This window comes from Prionailurus bengalensis, chromosome C1, assembly GCF_016509475.1.
Source record: "Prionailurus bengalensis isolate Pbe53 chromosome C1, Fcat_Pben_1.1_paternal_pri, whole genome shotgun sequence".
NCBI lineage: Eukaryota > Metazoa > Chordata > Mammalia > Carnivora > Felidae > Prionailurus > Prionailurus bengalensis.
In genome coordinates, this window is record NC_057345.1 from 184,113,895 (window position 1) to 184,133,548 (window position 19,654).

Genomic DNA, 19,654 nt, shown 5'->3' on the forward strand with positions numbered 1-19,654 from the left:
AAAACAATAAAGTAAAAATACTAAGGTATTGCATAAAATTTAAGTTTATTATTTTACTTAGAATCACTCCATTATTTAACAGCTAAATAAACACATCTATTACCAAACTGATATAAAATACTTTGCTCAAAGTATAAATTACCTTGCTCAAAAGTAATTTAAAGTGGTTATCATTATAAAACTTTTGTTCCTTTGACTTGCTATTTCCACTGCTGAGAATGTATCTTCTAAGTAATTACTTAAAATTTAAAAGATAATTTGTAACAATAAAAATGACATTTACTGACAAAGATCAATTTAAAATTAGACAATCTAATTTCTAGGTTCACTTATCTTAAAATTATTTACATTCATGACATCTTTTTTAAACACTGTAAAATCCTAACTTAAAAAAAAAAACACAAAACAATTTTTTTTATTCCCTCATGTTCTTTTATATTAAAGTGATGTAGAGCTTTGAAAATAAAACTTACCACAGTCTGGCTATTTTTAAAAGTTGCTAGACTGGCTTGCAGATGAACAATCTAAGAAAAAGAAAAAACTGTTTAATTTCACTTTTATTTTGAAACAAAAAACAACCATTTTTATTACAATTGAGAAGTATTATAATCTGAAATTTAAAGAAATCTAGAAAACTAAAAACACACTTAAACATTTACAAACAGTCTTTCAGAAAAGGTAAATAATAACTACACATACTTGCTATCATGGATTATAAAAGAGAAAAAAAAAATAAGAACAAACTTTCAGAGTATGATAGGGCCAGGATATATTGTTATACCTCCTATATTCTGTGAGACTATATCTGAATAATGCTTTGCTCTAGAAGCTTCATGTCCTGTGAGTAAAATATTTGATTATCCTCATTATAGCATAAGGAATTTAACATGTTTCACACATTCCACATCACTGAAAATCTGAACTTGGTGAAATGTTTATAAGAACCTGAGAAAATCTTTTAATTTGCTATGTTTGCTTAATCTAAGTATTTGAGAAAATTTTGCTTACTGGATCAATTATTTGAAACATCCAATTTGAAAAGCTAAAAATATCATATTTATAAATCAAAGTAGTAAACAGATTTTTCTGATAGACAAAATTCCTTTGGAAAACTGAAAATAATGTGTATGTATTAGTGTTAAAAACAGACATAAGTCAACTTTGTTTAAAAAAAGAAAAAAAAGATGATCCATTCTGTTATCAACTGTCTCTACATAAGCCTCATGTGGAGAGTATGCAGTTGTATAACCTAGATTTTCCTGCAAAGCTGTCAGCCTTCTTGGAAGTGTTTTTTTGGTTTCCCAGTAAAATTATCAGACTATTTTATCCTTGCCTTCTGATTCTCCAGCAACATCTGTTAACATTCTACATTATCTCAGTACATTTGATAGCTTGATCCCACTGACATAATTTTTTGTTTACTACCCATGTTTAAAGATGTGTGAATAAAAACTGCTCTAGTAAAATATTTTTTAAAAAGCTAACATTACTTGTAAGAGCAAGAAGCAATGTGAAACAGGTTATATCTTCTTCCCCCTTTTTTTAAATACACTAACCAAACTCAGATTAATAATTTCAGCTTTACAGTGAACTACGTACTTTAAATAATTAAGATGTTTAAAAAAGCCTTTTACACTTAAGCCTGTTAGAGAATAGAAAGTTACTACAGCTGTAATTAAAATTTTTGTTAACAACAGCAAAGGAAATTCTATGCCTGCCTGACCCAAAGCCCAGCCATTCTGACTTCAGTGATGTGACATACCTTAAACACATAATAAAGATAAGTAAGAAGTATGGCAAATGCTCCACAAGTTGTCCAACTAACTATGATCAAAACAATGGTCAAAAAGGGCAAGTCTAGTGATATCATCTTGATATCTTTAGGAAGTTCAGGGGGCCTGGAAAAAATAAGAATAAAGCTTTTACAAGTATATTAACAGTTACTTACATGGTCACATATAAGAAGAAAACAATTCAGTACTCTGCCAGGCTCTTCTGCTTATTAATATGCAAGTACCATAAGGTAAGCAGTAAAATGTTTTTTCATAAAGGCAAGGGATGACACATATTTGATTGTAAATTCTGTAATACACTGTGATAGCTCCTCTTTCACTTAGATACACTATGGCTGATACTAAGAAAAAAACGTTGCTACAAATAATCATTAATAATAGGCTCTGTGCCGGGGCGCCTGGGTGGCTCAGTCGGTTGAGCGTCCGACTTCAGCTCAGGTCATGATCTCACAGTTTGTGGGTTCGAGCCCCGCATCGGGCTCAGTGCTGACAACTCAGAGCCTGGAGCCTGCTTCGGATTCTGTGTCTCCTTCTCTCTTTGCCCCTCCCCACTTGTGCTCTATCTCTCTCTGTCTCTCAAAAATAAATAAATGTATAAAAAAAAAAATTAAAAAAAAAATAATAGGCTCTGTGCCATGTATTTCTGATCTTGATTAAGAGGAAAAACAGTTTTCTATTTCTTAAAGTCTTGAGATCACTCAGACAATGTGATGCTAGTAGTGTCTGAAGCATCTCAGAAGGGTGAAGGAAGAAGGCAGACCATAATCCCCTCTGTGACAGTAAATCATATAATATGTCTTGGTGAGGAGCAGTGGCAATGGAAACTAGGTCAGTGGTTTATCAGAAAAGCCTACCAGTAACTTCAAACTTTGTCTATGGGCCTGTAATAAAACTCTAGGCAATGTTTTTGGAATTTTTATGCATTTCACCTAATCTGATCTTAAGTATCTTGACTGGAATCTATTGCCCCCAGGTTTGACTGAAAGTTAGCATATAAAAGCATTGCCAGAGAAACACTTCTTCCTTGGAAAGATTTACAGCCATAAACATTAAAACTACTTCTGTAATCTGTCAGTATTTTTTTTAAGTAATGTCAACCCACAATATGTGGCTCTAACTCGTGACCCCAAGCTGAAGAGTTACACACTCTACCAATTGAGCCAGCACAACATCCCTCTGTCAAACTTTTTTGATTAACTCCTGGCATTAAGGTCTAACTCAAATATAGCATTTATCTTGCGATAATATATTTTTAACAAAAGTTTTATTTAGATATAGCTTTGAACATTAATCCATGTTTTTCTAGTCATACATCTTTCCTTAGAAATTACAGTTTAGTGAAAGCAAATTAATATTGAGGATCCTTATCAAAATATAATTTTTTCCTTAAGAGCAATGAGAAAGCTTTTGGTCATTCTTTACCTTTTCAAAGCTAGCCACAATGAAGAAAGGAGTCTCACAGATGTAGAAGAAAGTAGACCACCCCAGTAGGCAGTACATGTTCCAAACAGAAAGAGAATCAAGGATACAAGGGGGAAACACATACTCTGACTAGTTAAAACGATGGCATCTAATTCTGGCAACAATAACACATCCCATAATTCCTTAAACCATTTATATCTGTGGATAAAAGAAAACATACAATAAAAGCAAAAAAAAAAAAATCAACAACTTTCAAATATTTAATGTCTGAGGTGTTTGACCATTTACTACAGTCCCCAAAGTTCAATGATACTCAACTCATAATTATACTGAAAAACACATTTCAATTCCTTGCAGAGAAAAAGTCATTTATCTTCCAAGTAAGTCTACTGATCTTCAAGGATCTGAATCCTGAGTCTCAATATAACTCCACTGCTCTCTATTGATCATTGTAATGAAGTAACAAGTGATCTTTTTTTTAGGTTAGAAAACCAACAATTGTTATGACAGAAGAAAAGAGATCTAAGTATATTGGTTCTTAACCAAAAAACCCACCAAATGTGAATAAATTAAAAAAGGAATGTTACATGTGGTAGAGAGATCCAAAATATACTTGTATGGGAAGAAAAAGTGATCCGAGACATCATTTCATCAATACTCTATAATGGTTTGTGTTCATGAATCTGGGATACTCAGATATCATGGACCATGTACATCCATTTGCAAATGTTAAAAGTCTGGTATATTTACAGACTAAGTTTCTACAATTGATATATATATATATAATTTTAAAACCTTTGAATTGGTTATAGTATTAAAGTAAATGTTGATATACCAATTAGGCCTCTGCCTAAGAGAAAAACCTCATTTAATAAAACATATTTTTATGAAAATTTATATTATGTTATGGGGCCAAACATGTTTTATATATATAAAACAATTAAAATCATTTTCACAGATAATAAAACTTACCCCAACAGAAACTTAATCATAAGTACAAAAGGATCAACTTTATATGGCTTGGCTTGTTTATCCAACATAGTAGCATATTCTAAGCAATGACCTGGTGATTAAAAAAAAAATTATATGTAGTAAAGAATTCATAGTGATTAAGTATAGACTTATCATACACTGACTGCATTACCTGTAAGAGCAATATATTTCTTGTTACAAAGCAAGGGTCATTACTATCAAAGACACTATCTTCAAAAGATTAAAAATCACTGTAATTCAACAGATCTCATACAAGAGGCACAATCACTTGTGAAACAGCTTCAGGAAGCCAAAGCTGGGGTTTCACCATTTGTATTTTCACAAAGCTCCAAAGGTGATTTAAAAAAAACAACAACTCTATAGAGATGTGATTCTTATACTACACAATTCATTCAAAATATATGCAATTCAGTGGTTTTAAGCATTCACAGATATGCCTTCCTCACCACAATCAGTCTTAGAATATTTTCATTACTCCCAAAACAAACTTTGTTCCCTTAACTGTCACCTCCAATGTCTCCTTATTCCCAGGCAACAACTAATATCTTTTCTGTCTTTATAGACTGGCCTATTCTGAACATTTCATATAAATGAAACCATGTAATATGTGTTCCTTTATGATGGGATTTCACTTGGCATGTTTCCAAGATTCATCCATGTTGTAGCACCTATCAGCACATTTTATTTATCCGTTTATCAGCTGATAGATATTTGGGTGGTTTCCACTTTTTGAATATTATTAACAGTGCTCCTGTGAACATGTATGTACAAAAGTTTAGTATGGGTGTATGTTTACATTTTTCGTGTAACTAGGAGTACAGTTCCTGAGTCATACTGTAACTGCCAGACTACTCTCCAAAACACCTATACCATTTTATATTCCCAACAACAGTGCATGAAGGTTAAAATGAATACTAAAAGTAGACTTGAAATTGTAAGTTATTGAAAGGGAATGAGGAGCTGGAGAAGGATTTGGCAAGATGGAAATGGTAAAGGTTATTTCTGGACAGCTTTTACGTATTTTGGTCCTACTCTCTTCCTATCTCTTACTATCCAAGCCCAACAAGTGTGTGAGGGCCTTACAAAGTAGGCTCCTGGGAAACTATTCTAATTGCAATAGACTAGGGAAGGTTTTGTGCAATGTAGTGTCTATTCTGTATTTGCCTCTCCAGATCCATTCCATCGCCACCCTTTACTTTGCTCTGAATTCTGGGAGGCTGACTTCGGTTCAGTGAATGATAGGCACTGGAAGATAAGAGGAAATAAGGTTAGTGTATTTACTTCCCCATCTTTCTCCCTGCTGACAGTGGCTGGAGCTGCAGTAATGCTGCCCTCTTGTATAGCTCTCTCTAGGCTTGCTCCCTCTCTTGCCCTAGTCCTGAGGAGTATCAGATGGATCTGTTGCTAATCTGGCATTTTATCATTTCTTGTTGGTTTCCCCTAACCCATCACATACCTTTCAAATAGTCCCTTTATTAAGATTAACTCTCAATTATTCCATTCAGTGTGCCAGAACCTGATACAGCTGATAACAGCCCAAATAATATGCTGAATGCCTACTATGTGCTTGACACTATGTTAGGCACCAGGAATGGAATGAAGAACAAAATCCCCATCAGTGAGACTCCACCTGTTAAGACATCCTCAGAAGAGAGGGAAAAACTTCAGACACAAAAGTATCTTTTCCTTACTGGAAAAGCCCAGTAAGGAATCTTCTTGGGTATTTCCTAAAACTAGAGGATCTCAAACCCTTGTAAACTTAAGAGATAGGTTATAAATTTTCAAGAAATTGAGGTATTCCTTAACCACATGACAGATAAATAAGTAGAAATGAAGCACTAAAGAAGAAAGGGAGAAAGAGAGGAGGAATAGAAACATTCTTACCTGTTGAGAAAAGAGAGTACAACTGTCCTCCATAAGCAAGAAGGATACTAGATGTAACATAAGCAGGAAGAGCTCCACCATGAAATCTAACTACCTAGAAAACAGGCAAATCAAAACGCAACTTATGAATATTTGTGTTAATGAAATAAATGTACTTTCACATGAAATAAAAATGTCTTTCTTCATTTTATCTTTCCTGACATTGCCACAGCGGTATACTTCCAGTAATGGATACCAAAACTCTAAGTAAAATAAATGTGAAGAATATACAGCATGCTAGAAACATGTTATCAGATTTTTTCATAAAGGTGTAACAAAAAATATATATAATTAAGCAGCATATGTATGTTACAAAGTTTTCTTACAAGGTACATTTGGTGAGCATGTATTTAATATGTTTCAGGTTTGATACTAAACATTTTATATGCATTATCTCATGTTCTCCTCCTAAAAATCCTTTGAGGTAATTCTTATCCCTGTTTTACAAATGAAGAAATTCAGGCACAGGGAGCCCAAGTAACTTGCACAACTAAAAACATAAAAGACAAGCAAATTACTTGTTAACTCAATGTTCTCATCAGTAAAATGGAGGCAACAGCAGTACTTACCTTATAGGTGTTTTCAGGTTTAAAGATGTTCATTTGTGTAAAGCATTTAGAATATTAACTTAAACATGAAAAGCTACCAAAAAATATTAGCTATTATAGGCATACCTCATTTTATTGTTTTGCTTCATTGTACTTTGCAGATAATTGTGTTTGTGTTTTGTTTTTTTTCTTACAAATTGGAGGTTTGTGGCAACTGACACTGAGGAAGTTTACTGGTACCATTTTTGCAACAGAATTTGCTCACTTGGTGTCTGTCACTTTCGATAATTCTCACAATATCTCAAACTTTTTCATTATTATGTTTGTTATAATGATCTATGATGATTAATGACGACTCATGGAAAGCTCAAATAATGGTTAACATTTTTTAGCAGCAATAAAGATTTAAAAATTAAGGTATGCATAGTTTTTTTAGACATAACACCATTACACACTTAATGGACTGCAGTATAAACATAACTTTTATATGTACTTTTATGTCATTGGACTTGCTTTATTATAATATTTGCATTATTGTGGTGGAACTGAACTCACAACTCCAAGTATAAGCCTGTTAATATTTCTTAAATAGGGAGCTGCTTAGGGGGGAAAGGGAGGGATGAGCTGTTTTTTGTTTTTTTTTTTTTTAATTTTTTTTTCAACATTTATTTATTTTTTGGGACAGAGAGAGACAGAGCATGAACGGGGGAGGGGCAGAGAGAGAGGGAGACACAGAATCGGAAACAGGCTCCAGGCTCTGAGCCATCAGCCCAGAGCCTGACGCGGGGCTCGAACTCACGGACCGCGAGATCGTGACCTGGCTGAAGTCGGACGCTTAACCGACTACGCCACCCAGGCGCCCCATGAGCTGTTTTTATGTAAATGGAACTAAAGTCAAAAATTATTCATAGATAAATGACTATGAAAATCTAATTTATTTGGTCTTTCCCAATTTAGAAAGTGTTCCATCTATGTACTGCGCTCAATGTGCTTGGCACTGGGAATATAAGGGTGAGCACTAAGGAGTTTACAATGTAGTGACTTTGCTGTAATCTCATTAACAATTTAACACTTCAGTATCATTAGGTGCTTTAACTTCAAAGTCCTGGAGTTTTAAGGACAGATGAGGCAATGGAATTCCAGGGTATTCATTTACTCACTTAGCCACTGACATTTAAACAAATTCAAGTCTCACCCTCAGAACAGTGACAACGCCTTCCCTTCACTCTACTCCCCTTCTCTCTCTAGTTACTGCCTTTTTCTTCCCTCTCGTTGCTAAACTTCTCAAGAGCTTGATGTACTATCTCTCCTCTTTATCTACTCACTCCTAATCTTTTGCTTGCATCTACCAAAATAACACTAATGCTCCATGGACCCTTTTTCTGAGGTATGCCTGTATAAGGCTTTTAGGTCCTTTAGTGTCTTTGGAAATTGTGTGGAATGGGATTTAACTCAGAGACTAAATTCATAACCATTATGTTAGTGCCTCAAGACATTCTATCAGCTAATCTAATTTCTATTAAAATATATAAATACAACAAAAAGAAAGTGTTAAATTCTTTTAATGTTAAAGTTTTATTTTTTCAGCATAAAAAAGATTTATTCTTCTCTGTAAGCACCTTTTAATGTTGAAGTTTTAAAAGAAATTTACCTTAAAGTATGTTCTCCAACCACTGTATTAAAAAAAAAATGTAGAGACTCTCCTGGCAATCTGATGAAAGCCATGGAAATGCATGTTTACACAAAATGGCATGTAAAATTTCAAGAAGCTCAAGGTCTCCCTGAATCTCCTTCATGGATTTCCAGGTTAAGATTAGAAAGACTCAAAAAGAAAACCCCACTTACTGCCTATACTCATAATTTACAATTATAGCTTTGAGTGGAAGGAGAAGAGTTGAGCAAAGGGGAAAAGGTCATTTTTCTATTACTAAGTGATACTCAATGCCTGCTAATGACATGCCAGGAAATATATAGCAGTCTTTAATTATCAATAGTATAGAAGGAAAGTTAAGCAGCATTCAGCCTTAGAGTCAGACTCCTGGGTTTAGACTACAGCTCTGCCTCTCACTAGCGCTGTGTCCTTGGGCAAGTTACTTTACCCCTCTTTTTCTCTGTCTTTATTAGTAAAATGGAGATAAACAGCACTTATCTCACAGGGAGTTTGAGGCTTAAATGTGTTCCTCTGTATAAAGTATTTGGAATAGTAACTGGCAGACATAGGTGGATCAGAAAATATTAGCTGTTATTATTAACCTTTAATGCTCTTCACTATCTTTGGAAATCTTCTAAGACTTCTTATATAGTATTCTGAATATAACAGTTCTTTGTAGTGACTGTCATTGTTGAGTATTAAGTATTATACTGGTCCACAGATATAGCTCATATAAAATATAATCCAACAATCTTAAATTGGCTTTCATCGATCATATTTAAATTGTAGACATGGTTCATTTGGTTTAGTATTTGGCATAGTATTTCTTTACATTTCAAATTAGAGGCCCACATTAAAAAATTTTTTAAAAAGGGGCACCCTGGGTGGCTCAGTCGGTTAAGCATCTGACTTCCACTAGGTCATGATCTCTCTGTTTGTGAGTTCAAGCCCCATGTTGGGCTCTGTGCTGACAGCTCAGAGTTTGAAGTCTCCTTTGGATTCTGTGTCTCCCTCTGTCTCTGTTCCTCCCCCACTTGCACTCTGTCTCTCTCTCTCTCTCTCTCAAAAATAAATAAAGATTATGGGGCACCTGGGTGGTTCAGTCGATTGAGTGTCCAACTTCAGCTCAGGTCATGATCTCATGGGTCGTTGGTTCGAGCCCCGCATCGGGCTCTGTGCTGACAGCTCAGAGCCTGGAGCCTGCTTCAGATTCTGTGTCTCCCACTTTCTCTGCCCCTCCCCTGCTCATGCGCTCTTTCAGTCTCAAAAATGAATAAATGTTAAAAAATAAATAAATAAAGATTAAAAAAATTAAAAAATTTTTTAATCTAAAAATCCAGACTTCAGCTTCTCTTAGACCTAAAGATTTGGCAACATTAGACTTTATTCCTACACCAAAATGATTTACTAATTTATATAATTCTGTTGAGAAAGTAACTTCTGGTTTATTTTTTGTCCTCTCTTTCATTAGAGTAGACTAAAGAGTATGTAAATAATTTTCTCTTTCCTTTTTCTGGAAAAAAAATTAATTTTATGGAAAACTGTCTAATCAGAAGCTAAAGATTCTCTCAAGCAAGCTTTCTCTTTATTCTTCTTCTCAGTCTTCTTTGAATCAGCAACACTGAAAATATGTATGAATGATATATACAACTTCAATTCATTCTCCTGTTCTCAAACTAAATTTTTAAACAAACAGGAAGAAAGAGCATCTGGTATCTTTCCAGTAATCTGAGAACTTAATTACCACAAATTCTTTGACATTTAAAAAAAGTATCCACCATTGATTCTGTAACACCTACATATCTTGTTTTTTTAGATAAATTTCCATGCCTAAGCAAGAATAGTAGCATATCCTTCTTTGGTGGACAGATAATTATGCTTTGCTATCAAGTATCAAGCTAACTTGACTTTTTTGGTCACTAATCTGAATTATGAGCCACGGGGATGACATGAGTAAGACAGTATGTTATATCCTCAGCCTATATCACTGCATACACTAACATGCCTTCTGGACATACTAAATATACAACAGCATCAATTCTTCCCCTATATTCCAAGGCATAATTTTTCTTAATAAAGGTCCCTTAACAATCTAGAATATTTCTTAGAACTATCATCCATGATGCTATTTTCCAATTTATACCAACATTTAATCTTCTCTTCCTAATGTAGCACATTTGACACATTAACTTACAATTTTCTAATGATCACAAATTTAAAAATAATTACAATCTAGCTCTCACCAAGTTGCTGTGAGAATCAGATGAGATAATGCATGTAAAAAAATTTTGAATTTAATTTTGGTTTGTAAATTTTATAAATATAGAATGAGTTAAGTCTTAAAAATTCTGCTCTGCCCGAATTACAATACACAACAGACCAAAAAATAAAGTAAAATTAATAGAAGGCACAAAAAAATTTTAGTCAATTTTAAAACCACTATATAATTTTTCTGACTAGTCAATACTATTATTTATGTTATACATAAATATAACAGGTTATACAATTCTGCAAATTATAATGATGCTGAATAATTTAGTAGCTCTGTTACTTGATAAGTTATTTTTGTAACACTATTTGCTTATGAATTATACTCACCAAAAGAATTTAAAATATTTCAACATGTTTTTATTTATTTATTTATTTATTAAAGTTTATTTATTTTGAGAGAGTGAGCACATGTGTGAGTCAGGGAGGATCACAGAATGAGGGAGAGAATCCCAAGCAGGCTGTGCACTGTCAGTGCAGAGCCTGACATGAAGTTCGCTCTCACAAACCAGATCAAAACTTGAGCTGAAATCAATAGCTGTGCACAACCCGACTGAGCCACCTAGGCACTCCAACATATTTATTTTTAATATAATTTACTTTTTATTTTTTACAAACTAAGCACACACAACATAAAAAGTCATTTGAAAATGTTTATTTATATGAGAGTCTAAAATTTTATTGGATTATGACTTATAGCACAGTATGAGCAACATAAAATCTTTATAAGACATTCATTTAGCCAAAAATATTAGTTTGTTTGCAAATCAAGAATCAGCTCTCAATTCTTAGGAATGAAACCATCACCTTAAAGCCAGGGGTGGCCAACTATGACCTATCTGTGAAGAATGGTTTTTGGATTTTATTAAAGCAGGAGAAAGAAGGAAATGGAAAAAGATGGGGGGGGGGGGGGGGGAGAAGCAACTGTAGCAGTAGCAGCAGCAAGAGACCATATTTGGTATGTTAAAATATTTCATTATCTGGCCCTTTTATAGAAAAAGTTTGTAACCTATGCCTTATAGTATCTATCTACAAGGCAATCAATAATCAACCAGGAATCTCTTACCTGTCCAAGAATTTGTGAAAAGGAAGTCTTAACTGTCACCTAGTTTAAAATAATCATAAAAAAGAGGTTATTTCTCCTAAACTCTTCTAGTTCACATTTTATTAAATTGAACACTTCTGCACATCCCTAAACACAATCGTTAATTTTTTTATAATAACCAACCTAAAGGCACTTACAGTCTTAAAAGGATCCTCTGAACCAGAAATTTTAACTTGCAATAAGTATAGTTTTATTATTCAATATATTTTCCTTCTAATTCTTTGATAATTGGATGAATGCTATGGTACATGTGATAGGTAACCCTTTACTAACTAGAATTTTTGATTAACCAGAATCTTAGTATTGGGTCATATAATCTAAAGGAATTTACTGATTGAGTCCAGAAGCTATACATATGTCTGAACAATTAAGCACAAATTAACCTACTACATAACTGATATTTTAAAAACCTCAAACCTACAACTGTACAGCACTAAGTATAGTTAAGCTAAGCCAATTCTGAGTAAATTTCATAAAAACAAGTTTCACATGATATAAGACCAGGAACAAATGGAGTGTATTTGGTAAAATTTAAGCCAAAACAATGTATTAAAAAAATTCATCATTAATTATCTCTAATATATATAAATATACCCTTTTTGATATTAGCAAGTCTGGGAAAAGGAAATATGTATTCCATAAGGAAATTACAAAATGGCTATTTATAATACTGACTTTTTTAAAAATGTAAAGTAGTTAAAAAATATTGACATTTTCAGAGTGTGCAGTACATGGAGCCAAATTATTATGCAATTCTCACTATCACTATTAGAACTATGAAGACATGTTAAAAACCATTACAGCCCTACAAAATCCTTCAATGTTAGAAACAATGAAGATATCAAACCAATAATAAATTCCATGAAATCTAAAATAACTCATAATTTAGGTTCAACTGAAACTTGTTGCTACGAACAGATTCTATTCATGTAACCTACCAATTCTAGTTTACCCCAAGAAAGTCAATTCTAATGAAGAATCCAAATAAGGTTGATTGAAAGGAATTGCATGGAAAGAAGTTATTTCACATAAACCAGAAACCACCATTAAATGTATATATACTTCAATTCCTTAAACCTGGAATCCTTAGAACCTGGCATATTTGGATACATAGGGACTCTTGTAGTCCATGAATCCATAAGGGTAAATGCTGCTCAAGTCTATTTCCCTTCTCTTATAGCAGAGATCTGTTGGTTGTTAAAACAAACACAATAGGCACTACATTGCACATTAATGACTAACAGTTTTAAAAAGCTAATGAAAAGGAAAGAAGATTCTTAAGCTTATCCAATAGAGCTGGAAACCAATACACATCATGTCAGAAAAGCCGTGTCAGCTGATTTCATGATATTCTTCAATTTACAGACGATTTTGGACTTTGGGTTTCTAAACTTAGAAGGTTAGTCTACAGTCTCAATTTTTTGCTTATTTTCTACTATTTATTAAGATGTATATTTTTAATAGTCCACCTAGGAAAATACTAGGGTGGTGCTAACAGGCAAAATGCAGAATATTTAAAGCATCATAAATGTCTATTTTGTGTATTTATTGGCTTCCACACTGCCATATATCTGAGACTAATATAAAAATATATTTCCTATTTATTCTATAACTAAATCTTAAAAATTAAGCAAACATACAACTTACTTCATACTGACAGTCTGAAGATGTGTACATTTTTAATAATGCTACCTGGCTCTCGTTTTCTGGTTGAGCAATATGGAGTTTCAGAGAAATTTCTGTGGAAGATGGTACCCTGAAAAGATAATTCAAGTATCATTTCTCAAATACAAAATACTGTTAAATAACCATGGCTAACTCAATCCTTGCACAACACAATGACAGAATGGAGAGGAAGACACATGTCAGACATGTTATTAAAAATGGGACACTTTTCCAATCCTATCACAGTCATTTGCTCATTCAACTAGGAGAGAAGCTGGAGGATGGTTTAGGAAGGGGTTGATGTTCCAAGCAAGTAAGCTTTAAATTTTTTTTTTTTAACGTTTATTTTTATTTTTGAGACAGAGAGAGACAGAGCATGAACAGGGGAGGGTCAGAGAGAGGGAGACACAGAATCGGAAACAGGCTCCAGGCTCCTAGCTGTCAGCATAGAGCCCGACGCGGGGCTCGAACTCACAGACCGCGAGATCGTGACCTGAGCCAAAGTCGGCCGCTCAACCGACTGAGCCACCCAGGCGCCCCTAGTAAGGTTTAAATTCTAGATCATTTAGGTAAGAATACTACATTATCTTATGAACACAATGCTACTTAAAGGATAGTTACATTTTATTAAGAGGCACTTAGTTTCATTAAAATTTCATTATGATTTAAATAAACAGAATATGTATTATTCAAAAACACCAAAGTTTAAGATAAATTCTTTAATATACTTACTGTGCAATAGTTAGTGAATCCTCATAAGACCAAGGAATATGAAGTTTATAGATACTAGTTATTTCTTCTGTGAAAACATAAAGGAAATACATGTTACTAACCTTATGTTACATTAAATGTTACATAAACTACTATAATACCTAACTAACTACAGTTACCCATTTCATAAAAAATAACCAGTAAGAATTATATCACATAAGAAATTATGGAGAATTATTAACTAATAATGTTTAATTAGACTTACAAGAGATATTAAAGCATATGGGAAATACTAAGAAACTGAAAAAAAGCTAAACCTGAATTACTATAGTGAGACAGAAAGATATATAGTATTTTTAAAAAATGTGGATATTTAAACTGATACAGTTGAAGATGCTTAGTGTTAAGAAAGGGTCTGCGTTAAATCTGTTGGAAACATAAACAGTTTTTCTACTATCATTTATTTAATTTTAATTCACATAAATACACAAAATAATAAGCACTACAGAAAATTCAAGTAAAGACCTACTGATTCTTCAAATGACAATACTATTCTTCTCAGAAAATACACTTACCTTTTACTCCTGAGCACTTGCTCACTACATTGATTTTAAAAGCTTGGTATATCTAATAAGCAAAACAAAAACAAAAAAATAAAAGTTTGTTTGCTTAATTACATAAAGTAAAATCAAATCCTTGTTATAATCAGGATAATTACCTGTCCAAAGTTTAGAAGTTCTATATTATAAAACAGGCCACTTGTATTTAATAACACTTTCCTTGAAGAGAGTCCTGTTGAATTGAAAGCATTGTATTACTTAGAACACCAAAGAATTTTTTTAAAAAGTACTGATTGCTTAATAATGCTAGTACATTTTTAATCTTAAAAAAGAGTTTAAAGATTTTCATTTCTGGTATGGAGGAGTGAACTAAAAATCTTATCCTCCTTCAATAAACTCTAGATAACATTTATAATGTATGTATTTTAAAAAGTCAAGTATAAATTTCCAATTTCAAAAAGGTATGCTTTCTTGGTAGATCTCTTAGAAGTTTGTTATCTTTAATGAGATGAGTTTCCTTTTTACCAAAAATAAATAAACAAACAAATAAATAAGGTGGGTGAGGGATAAAAATCTAAAGGAAAAGGAAGTTTCCTCTCTCAAGTAACAGATTCTTTAAACAAATGGAATACTAAAAAAATATATTTTAAGAATGGGTCATGCCAAAAGGGTAAGGAGCCAATCTAAAATGAGCTCTTAATATCCAATACTGGAACAACTAAAAAAAAAAAATGTAATGATAGTATTAAATTATAATCCAATGAGCCTGGGTGGCTCAGTCGGTTAAGCAGCCGACTTCAGGTCATGACCTTGTGGTTCACGATTTCTAGTGCCATGTCTGAGGCCTGCTTTGGATTCTGTGTCTCCCTCTCTCTCTCTGCCCCTCCCCCACTTGTGCTCTTTCTCTCTCTCAAAAATAAATAAAAACATTTAAATATAATAGAATGAATAAAGTAAATATCCATGAGTCATACTGACATAAATAAAAACTGAGTAAGTAAATAAATAGAGAAGGGACAACTTTACTTTCACAAAAATTATAATACAGAATACCAGTAATAATTGCCTCAGACTAGAAGAACCAGGGGTGCCTGATGGCTCAATCGGTTAAGCATCTGACTTCGGCTCAGGTCATGATCTCGTGGTTCCTGAGTTTGAGCCCCACATGGGACTCTCTGCTGACAATGCGGAGCATGCTTGGGATTCTCCCTCTCCCTCTCTTTCTGCCCTTCTCTCTCTCAAAATAAATAAACTTAAAAAAAAAAAAGGATGCTAAAATTAGTGGGTTATTTTGAAGATAAACAGGGTACTTAAATATTCTCAAAGTAGTCCCCCCAAGATATTTATTAAGTACAAAAAGGAAATGAGTAAATTTACAGTGGAGAAACCTGGCAGACACTACCTTAACCAAGTAATCAAGGTTAACGTTGCTAGTTATGTGTGCAATGATATGATACACTGAGATGTATGCATCGCTTTGGTGATATGCTTGTTAAAAAAAGCAAAATCTTACTCTAATCATAAGAAAGCATCAGACAAATCCAAATATTTGATATTCGATATTCTATAAAACAACTGACAAGTACTCTTCAAAAGGTGTCAAAGTTATGAAAGACAAGGAAAACCTGAGGCACTATCAAGACTAGAAGAGATGATGGGGTGCCTGGGTGGCTCAGTCAGTTGAGCATCTGACTTTGGCTCAGGTCATTATGTCATGATTTGTGAGTTTAAGCCCCACATTGGGCTCTCCGCTTTGGACCCTCTGTCTCCCTCTCTGTCTCTGTACCTCTCCTGTTCACGCTCTCCCCCTTAAAAATAAATAAACATTAAAAAAAACCAGCAAAGACTAGGGGTGCCTGGGTGGCTCAGTCAGTTAAGCGTCTGACTCTTGGTTTCAGTTCAGGTCATGATCTCATGGTTCATCATTTAGAGCCCTGTGTCAGGCTCTGTGCTGACAGCTCAGAGCCTGGAGCCTGCTTCAGATCCTGTGTCTCCCTCTCTCTCTCTGCCCGTCTCCCTTTCACACTCTCTTTCTCTCTCTCAAAAATGGATAAACATTAAACAAAAAAAAAGACTAGAGAAGATGAATAGGACATGACAACTGAATGCAGTGTGGGAACCTAGAGAACAGTGGTGGAAAAACTGATGAAAACCAAATAAAGCCTGTAATTGGTCAATACTATTGTACTAATTTCTTAGTTTTGAAAATCGTATTATGTATGTTAAGGTGAATGAAGGATATATAAAAATTTTGTGCTCTTTCTATAACTGTCCTGAGTGTTCAAAATTATTTCAAAATAAAATTAAAAAAAATATTTAGTTATGTGTATTTTACCACAGTAAAAAAAAAAAAAAAGAAAAGAAAAGAAAAGAAAAGAAAAGAAAAGAAAAGAAAAGAGAAAGAAACCATAGAAGAATTCGAGAAACCTTAAAACTTCCATACGGCAGGCAGCTATTTATACCTTACAATAAACATTAAAAATTTTTTTAAATTTATTTTGAGAGAGAAAGAGCATGCGCACAAGGGAGAGGCAGAGAGAGAGAATCCCAAGCAGGTCCATGCTGTCAGGTGCAGAGCCCATCATGGCGCTTGAACCCATGAACCATGAAATAATGACCTGAGCTAAAACCAAGAGTTGGGGGCTTAACCGACTGAGCCACCCAGATGCCCCTAACTTATAAATAAACATTTTATTAAAAAGGCCAATATGTAGTATTTTATTAAAAAGGCCAATATGTAGTATAAATTCATGGAAGAACACACACACACACACACGATTACCAACAAATGTACATGGTTAGGGAGAAAATTAAACTTTCCATTTTCAAAAGATGCCTGCTGGCCCAGTATTAAATAAGAATCAGAACACTGAACCACATCATATATTTATTCTAAGAACTATACTTCAAACGCACAACATTTAATGTTACAGTCTCTCCATTACTGCAACTGACTAGCATAAAATAAATCACTCTGTTAAAAATAAAAGCAATTCTTAAGATTTCCAAAATCAAAGTACTTACCAAAGGAAAAAAGATGAGTTACAGGAAGCTGAATGGTTCTCGTCTCTTTTTTAAAGAATTCACAATCCACAACAAACTAAAATATAAAATATTGATTTATTAGAAAAAAATAGAATTAAATTTATAGTAAAATATCTTCACTTGATGTTTGAGTAGAAAATAAAAGTCTATAAACTAGCTTTGTGGAAGTTATTACCTATCACATTCTAACTCTGGCTATACTTAGATGGCCAACAATTACTCAAGGAGGGATACTAAACTAACAAAATCTGATGCACTATCTTAATTTCATAGACAAATTATTGGAGGATCATTTGTGTAACAGCTGATGTATAGCAGTTTTCTTCAGGTTACTTTTAGGTGTTCGTAGAAGAAAGAGTTTAAAGGATGGATCAAAGCATTAAGAACCAGGGTTAACTCAAGATTAATTAGAGATTTAAATAAAAATCTCTGAATGCTTTCAAAGTCAAAAAGAAATGATTTTGTTACATTTACTTTTGTAAAAATCCCATATTTATTATGTATCTACAACACTTTAATTAGAGAAAAGTCTTACAAAAGACTTGGAGGCAGACATACTACCATTCATCTACCAATCGTTAACGCTACTTGTATGATTATTTCAGGTTAAACAGTGATTGGAATAAATGGAAAAAAAGGTTTAGTATATATAAAGCAAGAAAAAGAAATACTATCTTGGGGCACCTGGGTGGTTCAGTTGGTTAAAAGTGTCTGGCTCTTGATTTCAGCTCTGGTATGATCCCATGGTTCAGTTCATGGGATGGAGCCCCGTGTAGGGCTGTGCACTGACAGCATGGTGCCTGCTTAGGATTCTCTCTCTCCCTCTCTCTGCCCCTCCCCTGCTTGTACACCCTCTCTGTCTCAAAATAAATAAACTTCTTTTTTTTTTAAGTTTAAAAACTTGAGAGAATCCCAAGTAGGCTCTGTGTGCTATTAGCAAAAAGCCCAATGTGGGGTTTGAGCCCATGAACCATGCATGAGATCATGATCTAGGTCAAAATCAAGAGTCAGACACTCAACCAACTGAGCCAGAGGTGCCCCTAAATATACCAAAAAAGATGCCATCTCAAAAAAAGTAAAATTAAAATGTTACATTGGCATGATTACAAATTTTTGTAATGGCATTTCTTTTGTAAAAACATTTCTACAACAGCATAAAGGAACTTTGCCCTAAGCTGTCTGCAATTAGAATGTTATCATTAAATAATTTCCAAAAGGAAACCAAATTTCTTTGGTCTATAGGAGCCAAAGAAAAAAATTAATCTGATGCTTAATTGTAGTGAGCAAGTAGTTTGCTGATGATAGGAAGTAGAAAGCCAGTGAGGTTTATCCTAGGGTTTTCCAATAAGTGCACCTTGGATTGTGCTTGAAGTTCAATAGATTGTTATTTTGTTTGCCTCTTAGGTGGATTTTTTGTTTCTGAAAGTGAAAAGCAGATGTGGGAAAATGCTATTTGACTACAGTGCACACAAGGGAATAAAAGGAAATACTTGTCAAGGGGCTTTGCTTTATTCCCTGCTTCTATACTTACATGGCCAAGAATACCATCAGACACTTTCCTTATAGAAAACCACGGTTACAAGGTTAGGGCAATCATTTACTGAATAGGATTATTCATCTTATTTTTAACAAAGCATTTTTAGTGAGACATTGCCTCAGAGAACCATTTTAACTTTATTATTTTTTTAAGTTTATTTATTTTGAGCGAGGGTGCATGCGAGAGAGGGAGGGGCAGAGACAAATGGAGAGGGAGAGAATCCCAAACAGGCTCTGAGCTGACAGTCCAGAGCCTGATGTGGGGCTTGATCTCACTAACTGTGAGATTATGACCTGAGTCAAAATCAAGAATCTGACATTCAACCAACTGAGCCACCCAGGGACTCCAACAGAGAATTTTAAATCACTTTGTACGGGTATTTAAAATAATATAATTTTTATTGTTGCTTTAAAAATTTGGCTATGCCCTTTAA

The 19,654-nt window shown here is 33.7% G+C and overlaps 1 protein-coding gene across 2 annotated transcripts in view; it reads right to left on the reverse strand.

The window, feature by feature from the left end:
• The window catches only part of PGAP1 (post-GPI attachment to proteins inositol deacylase 1), an 86,562-nt gene that overhangs the window by 11,655 nt on the left and 55,253 nt on the right, over window positions 1-19,654 (reverse strand). For both annotated transcript variants that reach the window (XM_043577377.1, XM_043577378.1), the window contains 11 exons: window positions 17,664-17,739; window positions 14,798-14,871; window positions 14,655-14,706; window positions 14,101-14,167; window positions 13,351-13,459; window positions 11,665-11,703; window positions 6,093-6,186; window positions 4,188-4,278; window positions 3,216-3,413; window positions 1,763-1,898; window positions 474-524 (listed from right to left, as the gene is read on the reverse strand). In XM_043577377.1, the coding sequence (XP_043433312.1) occupies window positions 474-524; window positions 1,763-1,898; window positions 3,216-3,413; window positions 4,188-4,278; window positions 6,093-6,186; window positions 11,665-11,703; window positions 13,351-13,459; window positions 14,101-14,167; window positions 14,655-14,706; window positions 14,798-14,871; window positions 17,664-17,739 (987 nt within the window). The remainder of the gene's footprint in view (window positions 1-473; window positions 525-1,762; window positions 1,899-3,215; window positions 3,414-4,187; window positions 4,279-6,092; window positions 6,187-11,664; window positions 11,704-13,350; window positions 13,460-14,100; window positions 14,168-14,654; window positions 14,707-14,797; window positions 14,872-17,663; window positions 17,740-19,654) is intronic.